We start from the raw sequence: 10,604 nt of genomic DNA on the forward strand, positions 1-10,604 counted from the left end.
AATAATAAGATGAAAAAATAAATTATGCTATATTTTATAAAATAATCTCGTACTTCTAAATATTTCATTTTTAATCATATACAATAATAATATTAACTAATAAAATTTTTATAATGTATTAATGATAGAAAATAAATAAGTTAAATCTAAATAAATAAATATTTTAAATTATCTTATATATATGTATATATATATATATATATATATATATTTATATAAATATATATATATATATATATGTTTATTTATTAATTTAATTTTTTATTTTTTTAAAATAATTTTATAAAATTTTTTATTTTAATAAATAAAATAAATTTTTTTTTACTTTTCTTTTAAATTCTTAATTTTTATATTTATAACAATATATATATCTATAATTTTTTTTTCTTTTTTAAAGTTAAAATAAAATGAATAATAAATTTTAATTTTCTAATAATTACATTATATTTTATATCCAAATATTTTTTATTTTAATTAATCTTATTTTAGATATAAATTTTATATCTATTTTTTTTTTTTCATAATAATTGATTTTTATGATATTTGTTTATTATTTTTATATAAATTATCTTTAATTGTTATGTTAGTTAATTACTTATATGTGAAATATTATATAAATAAATATAAATTTTAATATTTGTATCTTTTTTATTTATTTTATACATTCAATATATATATATATTTTTATTTTTTATATAATATGGCAATAATAAAATATATCTTAATTTATTAATGTAAAAAATTAAAAATATTGAATAATTTTTTTTATTTTTATTTGATAAATATTTTTTCATTAATTATACATTATTTTATTTATACTATTTATATTTTTATTTTATAATAAATATAATAAAATATAATTAATATGTATGTATTTAATTTTTATATTATTTTATGTTTTTTTATATTTTTTTTATATTGTTTTTTAAAAATAAAATATAATAATTAAAAAATTCTAATGTTATTAAATGTTTTTATAATTTTAACAAAAAAATGAAATTTTTTAATTATAGAAATCATTCATGTACTTTTTCAAAAGTATCTATTACAAATTATTCAATAACTTTTTCGCTTTTTTATGCTGATTTTATACAAAAATCTTTAAATTTATCATTTGTTGCCTCTATAGTAAACTTTTCAAAATAATATTTAAATAAATGACTATTCTTATTATTTTTTACATGTCTATCTCCATCATCTGTAAATGATGTATATTTAAATACACCTTCTGCTCCTTAATATTATCCAACTCCTTTAACCAAAAATAAAAATTAATTTTAATGTACTATAAATTATTTTGTAATACCTCTATATTATATATCTATTTAAACATGATAACCAGGTTTTTTTTTGCCTCTAACAGTTACTAATGTAACCTTTTTTTATTAATGAAATAAAAAAACAATTACAATAAAAAAATACTTCTCCTGTAATATTTTATATATCATAAAATTCAATCTATTTATCAGTTGAAAGAAAAGGTTACTGTTAAATAATTTACTAGAATTCTTGCTTAACTAATTTCAAATCAATTTTTTTTTCCTCCCTTTTTATATATATTGTTTTATTATATTTGGATTTTTTTATATTTACCATGTTCCTAATTAATTCCATTATGATACGTGTTTATCTCTTTTAATATTTTATGAATAAATTTATATTATAATTTAATATAATTTAATACTATTATTAAACAATTTTAGAAGGGTCAACTTTTTAAGGTTCCTTTTTAGGAACACTTTAATTTTTTTACTTATCATTATCTACCCAATATGTGTAGGAAACTTCTTTACTTAGTTTTTTTTAATCTTATTGATTTAATTCTTAGTCGTTTTATATATTTTATTAATTGTTTTATTCTTCACTATCGCTTTGCATTTTTAATTTTAATTTTTTTAAAAAAAAAATTTAAGATACTTTTTTATTTTGTAATTTTTTATAAAAATAAATCTTTGTTTTTTTTTGTTCTTTTTTTCTAAAAAGAACAAATTTAATTTTTGAATTATTTCTCCTTTAAGTATTATTTTAAAAATGAATATAAATTTCTATATATAAAATAAAAATTATTTTTATTTTAATTGAATTTAAAAAAAAATTCTTTTTATTATTAATAAATAAAATGATTATGAAAAATAATTTATAATATTATTATGTTAAAATTAATATAACATTCCTTATTAATATATATATATATATATACGAATTAAAAAATATAAAATTTATTTTAATTTTAACTATAATATGTTTTGAATTATACTTTATTATTTTAATAATTCAATAAAATATTTGACTTTTATTTTTTTAAGTATTTTCTTTTTGGAAAAATTCCAATTTAATTCATTATAATTTTTTTATTTTCTATTTTTATCTATTATAATAAAATTTATTTTTAAGTATTTTTATTTTTTAAAATTAAACATTCATATTATAAAATCTAAAAAAAATAAATATATATGATTATCTATTTTTATACAATAAATATTTATTCAACTTTTTTAATCGTCAACTTAATCATCATCTTAATCATCATCATCTTAACCATTATCTTAATCATTATCTTAATCATCATCTTAATCATCTGCTTTATCATCAACTTAACCATCATCTTAATCTTAATCATCTTCTTATTCTACTTCTTCTACTTATTCTTATTCTTATTCTTATTCTTATTCTTATTTTTCTTCTTATTCTTCTTCTTATTCTTATTCTTATTCTTCTTCATTATTTTCATTTAAATCATCGTTTTCTTATTTTTTATTTTATATATTATCTTAATCTTTTTTATTTTTTTCGTCATCACCATCTTTTTCTTAAAGATAAAGTTATTTTAACTAAGGTTTTTTTCCATTTTTTATTTGTTTTTTATCAACATCTTATAATATAAAGTCTTTTTATTTTTAGCATTAATAATTTTTTTTAACTCTAGAAGGAGATAAATTCTTTTTTTTTTTATATATATATATATATATATATATATATATATATATAATACTAATTTTATATTTGTTTAAGCATTTTAAATAAAATCTTTTGGAGCTGATAAATCAAAAACACTATTATAAATTTTATTATTTTTATTAAATGATGATTATTCACTGTTTTTCCCTAAAACATTATTCACAGGGATGCTTAAAGAATTATTTATTGGATTATTAAAAATGCCAAGAGTTAATCTATTATTATTTTCTATAGTTTCACTTTAATTTTCAAGTATTTTTTGGTTTCTTTATTAATATTAATCTTTTATTTTTATAATAAAATTTAGATTTTAGTTATTATTTAAAATATTTATAAAAAAAATAAACCTTTATTTATATTATCAAAAAATAAATTCCTTTCTATTTCTTAATCTTTTAATTTAATAAATTTTAATTTTTTTTTTATTTTTATTTTTTTTACTAAAAGTATTTTAAATTTACGATTATCTTTATTATTCTAATAATCTAAATTAATAATTTTTAAGATTAGTTTTTCTTATTTATTCTTAATTTTCTTCAAAAAGAGGCGGTAAAATTTTATTTTTGGAATGTTCTTTCATCATTTAATTATTATTATTATTATTTTTAAAAAATTAATTATTTTCCTATTCTTATTCATATTTTTTAAGTTTATTTTTCATTCTTATTATTTCATTTTCTTTAACTCTAGTAATTGTTTATGAGGAAGCAAGCATATCTCTAAGCATTTTGCTTTCATTTTCTTTCTATTCGACTAACTTTTTTAATTCTTTTTTTTATATATTATATAAAACTATTTAAACTAAAAAAATATTAATACCTGGAACCATTTTTTTAGAATATTCTTCTAGTTGTTTTTGCATTTTTTATAAATCAAATTTCATTTTTTCATTCTTATAATAAAAAAAATATAAATCTAAAAATATTTTTCTTTATAAAAAAGTGTTTTTATTTTTATTTACATCGTTATGAAGCATTATTTTTAATTTATTAAAATTTATATATTATTATTCTTTTTTATCTAGCTTTTCTTGTATTGCTCTATGTTTTGCATTTAATTATTTCAACTTTTTTATTTTATAATATAAATTGATATTGTTTTATTTTACTTTTAAATCTTTTTCTTCGTTTAATTATACTAATTCTTTTATATTTGATTCTAATTTTTAATTTTCATTTTAATTTTCTTAAATCTTAATTTATTATTTTTCATTTATTATATAATTATATTTTTAATAATACTTATTATTCTAATTGTTTAATCATCTCTTTGTCATCTTATATATTTTTTTTATATTTTTATACTAAAGTATTTGATTTTTAATTAATTCTTATTTTAATTTAAAAAATAAATAAATATTCACAAAAATAATCAATTTTACTATTCTAACATTTCATTTTCCTCGTTAGCATTAATCAATTTATCATTTAAATCTTATATTAATTAATCTTTTTATCTTAATTAATTTAAATATTCTTCTTATAAAATATTCATTTCATTAATTTCATTTTATTTCTAATATTTAATGAGTTATTAAAATAAATATTTTGTTTTTTATTAAATATATATTACATCTTTTAATTAATTAATATTAGATTATTCAAGTAAATTTAATTTGTTTTCATAATATTCTTTTTATTTATTTAATTTTTATTCTATTTCTAGATTTTATTTTTAAATTGTATTATTCATCACTTATAGTTATTTATTTATATTTTAATTCTCCAATAAACATATTTTTTGATTATTTTATAATTCATCAAATGATTCCTATTTTTACTTTTTTTCTATTTAAAGTTAATCTATATCATTTTTTGCTTGCACTAAATTATTTTCATACTATAGAAGTTTTTCGTCTTTTAATTATTATTCCTAAATTATATTAAAATATTCTTTTTTTCAAAACAAAAATATATATATATATATAATTACTTATTCAATTTAATAAATTTTATTTTCCAAATCTTTGCATTTTTCTTCAGTAGTTTTCAATTAGATTTGAATTTTCCTTTATTTGTTTTATTAAATTATATAAATAATATAAAAATACTGTTTTTATTCTGTTAACTATTCTAACTCTTTATTTTTTTATTCTTCAATTTCTTTTACATTTCCTTCTAATTCGTTAAGTTGACTCTTTTTGATTTTTTAGATACTTATAATTTTTTTATTTTTATTTTTTAAATTTATAATTTTTAAAAAAAAACTCAAATTATTCTCTATATTCAAAAAGTTATTTCTCTAACTTCTATATTTCATTTGTTTAATGGGCAATAATTTCTTTGTCTTATTCTTTTTCAACCATTATTTCATACTAACTTTATTATTTATCAATAACTGATTTTTTAAAACTCTTTTTTATATCTCTTTATTATACTTTTCTTTTTTTATATATAATTAAAAAATAATTACATATGTTTTTACTATAATTCTTATTAAGATTCACTATTTTATTTTTAAATTTAAGTAATACTCTAAAAATAAAAATATAAATAAAGTTTATTTAGTATTTATAACTTAAATTATTTTTACATTTTATAGTTCATTAATTGTTTTTTAATTGATTGAGAGTTCTTATTTTTGAGATTATATTTATTTTTAAAGATCTTATTACTCTTATTTCTTTTATTTATATAAAGCATATATTAAATATTTTATTTATTTACATTTTATTCCGAATTGGCTATTTATTCTTTAAAGGTTATTTCATTATTTTAATATTATTATATCTAATAATAAAAAAAATATATTAAACTATTAATTTTTAATACTGTTTGTTATTATTAATCAATAGTTAATTTATTTTCATTTATGATTTTCTCGAATTTGCTTAATCTAAAATTCAATAGTAAATTATTTAAACAAAAAACTAAAATAAAAATATATAAATAACCTTTCTGTTAATATTTATATTTATTTATCTCTTATTTCAACTTCACTTTTTAATGATTTATTTTTTACAACTAATGTTAATTCATTATTTTAAAGCTATTTATTTATTTTTAAATTAGTTTTTAATAATAATTATTATTACATCCATTATACTTTTTGATGATTATATTTATTGTTTTAAATCTTTTAAAATTCCTTTTGCTTCATCAATTTCTTTTTTAGTTTCATCAAAATTATTATCTTATATTTCTTTTAATTGTTAAATAAATAAAATTAACTAAAAATAAGTTAAAAACAGTTTAATGAAGTGCTCATTTTTAATTAAGTTATCGTTATTGAATTTTATATATAAATAAGCCTTTTATTATATTAAAAAATGTTATAAAATAATATTTTATTTTATATTACGATTATTTTAAAGTTAATAAATAATTTTATTATTTAGATTATATAATATTTTTTTATTTATATTTTTTTTCTTTAAAAAGATTAAATAATTAAATATTAATGAAATATTATTTATTTATAATTTACAAAGCTTTTTAAATATATTATTAATTCAAAAACTAAAATATATAATTTTATTATTATTAGCCTATAAATTTTATTTTTTTATAAATAAAAATAAAAAATATCAGCCAATATATTTTTTTAAAATTAATAAATAATAAAACTGTATTAAATAATATTTTATTATTTTTAATTTATTCGTTAAAATATAAATTATAAAAAATATAATATCTAAATGAACTATTAACCTATATTAATTTAGTAATCCTAAAAGTAATATTCAAATAATCCAAATATATAAAATTATCCTAAAGTGCCTTTTATTTATCAATAAAAACATTTAATAATATAAAAAAATTATCCCTAATTTTAATAAATAAAGCCAATAGCAATATCAAACAATTAAAATTAAAATTTGATGTTAGGTAGAGATTTAACTTAATAAATTCCAATTATATCACCAGATTAATCATCTAAATGCATTCAAGGTACACCAGAAAAAAGTAAAGAAGCATTATCTTGTATTTATATAACCCCAAATAATAAAAAATATCCAAATCAAATAAAAATTAAATACACTCCTGCTAATTAACTTATGGATGAAAAAATATAAAAAACAGAAAAAGTAGTCTAAAATATTTAAAGGCGATAATCTCTTCACTTTTTATAAGATACAACAAATTTTATTGAAAAAATGTAAAGCTAAGATGAAAAAAAATTAATATTTATTAAATTTTATAGAAATTATAATGAATATAAATTTTATTGTTAAATTAATAATAAAAATAATATTTTTATTAATTTGATATTTTATTTTGATTACAATAGTTTTATTTTATTATATTGTTTATATATATAATTATATAATATATTTTACTTTATTAAATTATAATGTATTTTTTATTTTAAAATTTAAATTAAAAATAATTATATATATTTAAAATTATAAAAGTTTCTATATTAGTTATAATAATAATAAACGAAAACTAATTTTATATTAATTAAAATAAATTAATATGAAGATTTTATTATAATACTTATACAGTTATTTTAAATTATTTAAGGGTAAAGTTAATTTTTATAAAACAAAATTAAATAAATTTAATTTTTATATTTGAAATATATCTCCAATTTAAGTGCTCTAAAAATAAATAAAAATATATTTATATTTTAAAATATTCAAGATTGACTATATTAATTTTACAAAATAAAAAATATTATAATTATTTACTTTATATGTTTTGTAATTTCAACAAAATATTTTATTATGCTTCTTTTATTTAAAAAAATATATTTTTTTAAAAAAAAAAAATTAATAATTTATTTTTTAAAAAAATTTAATTAAATAAACACAAAAAAAAAAGCTTTTTTTTTAAAAAAAAAAAATATAAATAACAAGTATCAATATTTATTTTCAAAAAAAAGAAAAGAAAAGAAAAAAATAACAACAACAATAACTTAGAAAGTATTAAACAAAAAATAAAAAAATCAGGAAAATATTTACCCAAATCAAAAAAAAAAATAAAAAATAAAAAAAAAGAACAACAAAAACAAGAAAATATATACTAAAAATATGAGTGAGTAAATAGAAGACATAGAACCCCACATATTAAAGTAATACTAAATCCTAAATAAATTAGGAAAAGGAGCATATGGAATAGTTTGGAAAGTGCAAGAAAAAAAATCACAAAAAATATATGCATTAAAAAAGATATTTGATGCTTTTTAGAATTCTACAGATGCCCAAAGAACATTTCGTGAAATAATGTTTTTATAAGAACTAAACCATCCAAACATAATCAAAGTATTTGATGTAATTAGGGCTAAAAATGATAAAGATATTTATTTATTATTTGAATATATGGATACTGATTTACATGCAGTCATTCGTGCTGGGATATTAGAAGAAATTCATAAATAATATATAATTTATTAAATTTTTAAATCTATTAAATATATACATTCTGCATAATTAATTCATAGGGATCTTAAGGCTTCTAATATTTTAGTTAATTCAGACTGTATGGTCAAAGTAGCAGATTTTGGGCTTGTGCGCTCTATAGCTTCTTAATCTAACGGTTTGATTCCTATTTTGACTGAGTATGTGGCAACAAGGTGGTATAGGGCTCCCGAGATATTATTAGGTTCTTAAACATACACTAAAGGTGTTGATATGTGGAGTATAGGTTGCATTTTAGCTTAAATTTTGTTAGGTAAACCTCTTTTTGCTGGGACTTCAACTTTAAACTAACTCGAGTTAATTCTTTAGGTCACTGGAAAACCGAGTTAGAGTGACATAGACGCAATTTAAAGTGATTTGGCTTTTACAATGCTGGAAGCAGTAAGTAATAGTAAAAGTAAAAAAAGTTTAAATCAATTAATTCCTTAGGCTAGTGATGAAGCTTTAGATCTTTTAAGTAATTTATTGCTGTTTAATCCGAAAAAAAGATTTACTGCTGAATAAGCTTTATAACATCCTTATGTAAAGTAATTTAGTAATATAAATGAAGAAATTGTGTGTTAAAAACCTGTAGGAATACCTTTAGATGATAATAAAAAATATTCAATGAGGTATTATAGAGAATAATTATATTTATAAATTTCTAAAAGAAAATAATCTTTAGAAAAAAAAAATTCGAGTAATTAAAACTCAAGTTCAAAATAAAAAATAAAAAATAATAATTATAATATTGAAATTTCATAAAACTCTGTAAGAAAAAAAACATAAAAGTAAAATAGTATGCTTTTTTAATAGAATGTGAACTAAATTTAAGAAAGTATCAAAAGATAAGTATGTGCTTAAAAATAATAAGCATTATAATAATAATAATAATAATAATAATAATAATAATAATAATAATAATAATTATAATAGAAATTTCAAGATTCCCATTTTTTATAGTCTAGTAATTAAAGAGAAAGTAGTTGTGGTACTAAATCAAAAAAGCATACTCCTACAGTTTCTACGAAAAATTAAAATAATAATACTGCTGGTGTTTATAGTAATGCTAATATTTTATGCAGCTCGTCCTAAAACAATTTAAATAAAGCAAAAACAAATTAAAATATTAACTCATTTAATTAATAAGAAAATGTTTTTTAAAAATAAAAAACATCGATTATTCATTCTTAGCAATAATTATTATAATAATCTTAAAAAAGTTTATAAAAAGTTGTTATAAAATAGAATGAAAATAATACAGAAAATTTTTCAAAAGAAAAATAAAAAGTTGAGTTTTACTATCCAGTTAAAAATAAAATGAGCACTACTAATTATTTTGGAATAAAATAAGCTATTACATAGACGATGTCTTAACTTAATTAAAAAAATATAAATAATAATAATAGTGGAGGATCTTAAATAAATAAAAAACAAAATAACATTATTAACAAATAATTATCTAATTAAAAATTTTTATAAAATTACTAAAAGAATAAATTACTTTAAAAATATTGAAAAAAATAAATAAAAATTATCGTATTAATAAATAATTATTTTTTTATGTTAAATTATTATTTTTATAATTAAAAATATATTTATTTTATTAAAAATTTCATTTAGGTATATAATTAAATTAAAATTATAAATTATCGCTTTATTAATAAATTTTTTATTTATTTTTTTAGTATTTTTTTCTTATTTTAATTTTAGCCTATTCTTATATATTAAAAAAATTAAGTTTTTTACTACTATTATATTTATAAATACTAAATAAAAATAATTAAAATAATATATGTTTATATTTTTATTTTTCACATTTTTTAAAAAAATTTATCTTTATATAAGACCATAATACATTTTTTATATCTTTTTCTAAAAAAAAAAAAAAAAAAAAAAAAAAACCTATAGAAAAAAAAAAAAATAGGGTTAATTTAAAAAAAATAATTTCTAAATTTAATTTCAATTTTTAAATATTTTTTTATTTTTTTTTTTTTTTTTATAAAAAAAAACCGAAAAAAGAAAAAAAATAAAATAATTTTGGAACAAGGAAAAGGAAACCCCTTTAAATAAGGAAACCCCTTTATAAATTTTTAAAATAATTAAAAAATTAAAACCAAAGGATAAAAAATAATATTTTTTTTCGACTTCAAAAAATAAACCAAAAAAAACACCGAAATTTTATTTAAATAACCAAAAAAAGGTTCAAAATAGGGGAGGTTATTTAATTTTTTTATCAAAAAATACAAATTTTTGTAATAAAGTAAAAAAAGTAATTAATATTTAACAAATAACCTATAAGTAA

The 10,604-nt window shown here is 14.8% G+C and overlaps 3 protein-coding genes across 3 annotated transcripts, besides 9 other annotated features; 1 reads left to right on the forward strand and 2 right to left on the reverse strand. All coding sequences in view use genetic code 6, as the record gives it.

The window, feature by feature from the left end:
- The first annotated feature begins 174 nt into the window (after positions 1 to 174).
- Positions 175 to 239: a microsatellite.
- Positions 240 to 879: 640 nt separating this feature from the next.
- Positions 880 to 926: a microsatellite.
- A 95-nt stretch (positions 927 to 1,021) lies between these two features.
- On the reverse strand, positions 1,022 to 1,798 carry IMG5_098470 (hypothetical protein). Its single transcript, XM_004035449.1, has 3 exons — positions 1,685 to 1,798; positions 1,307 to 1,632; positions 1,022 to 1,252 (listed from the first exon to the last, which is right to left on the reverse strand). Exons 2-3 carry the CDS (start codon positions 1,612 to 1,614, stop codon positions 1,195 to 1,197), a joined length of 366 nt encoding a protein of 121 aa, XP_004035497.1. The 5' UTR covers positions 1,615 to 1,632; positions 1,685 to 1,798; the 3' UTR covers positions 1,022 to 1,194.
- Positions 1,799 to 2,486: 688 nt separating this feature from the next.
- On the reverse strand, positions 2,487 to 3,787 carry IMG5_098480 (hypothetical protein; the record flags this gene model as incomplete). Its single annotated transcript, XM_004035450.1, has 3 exons — positions 2,487 to 2,939; positions 2,993 to 3,240; positions 3,778 to 3,787. 3 exons carry the CDS (start codon positions 3,785 to 3,787, stop codon positions 2,487 to 2,489), a joined length of 711 nt encoding a protein of 236 aa, XP_004035498.1.
- Positions 2,496 to 2,612: a microsatellite.
- Positions 2,622 to 2,726: a microsatellite.
- Positions 2,951 to 2,988: a microsatellite.
- Positions 3,788 to 5,095: 1,308 nt separating the features above from the next.
- Positions 5,096 to 5,155: a microsatellite.
- Positions 5,115 to 5,158: a microsatellite.
- Positions 5,159 to 7,933: 2,775 nt separating this feature from the next.
- Positions 7,934 to 9,817, forward strand: IMG5_098490 (hypothetical protein; the record flags this gene model as incomplete). The annotated part of the gene is made up of 1 exon (XM_004035451.1): positions 7,934 to 9,817. One exon carries the CDS (start codon positions 7,934 to 7,936, stop codon positions 9,815 to 9,817), a length of 1,884 nt encoding a protein of 627 aa, XP_004035499.1.
- Positions 9,178 to 9,234: a microsatellite.
- Positions 9,818 to 10,176: 359 nt separating the features above from the next.
- Positions 10,177 to 10,203: a microsatellite.
- Positions 10,204 to 10,604: the final 401 nt, after the last annotated feature.

Source organism: Ichthyophthirius multifiliis, assembly GCF_000220395.1.
Source record: "Ichthyophthirius multifiliis unplaced genomic scaffold scaff_1120509250839, whole genome shotgun sequence".
In the NCBI taxonomy this organism is placed as follows: domain Eukaryota; phylum Ciliophora; class Oligohymenophorea; order Hymenostomatida; genus Ichthyophthirius; species Ichthyophthirius multifiliis.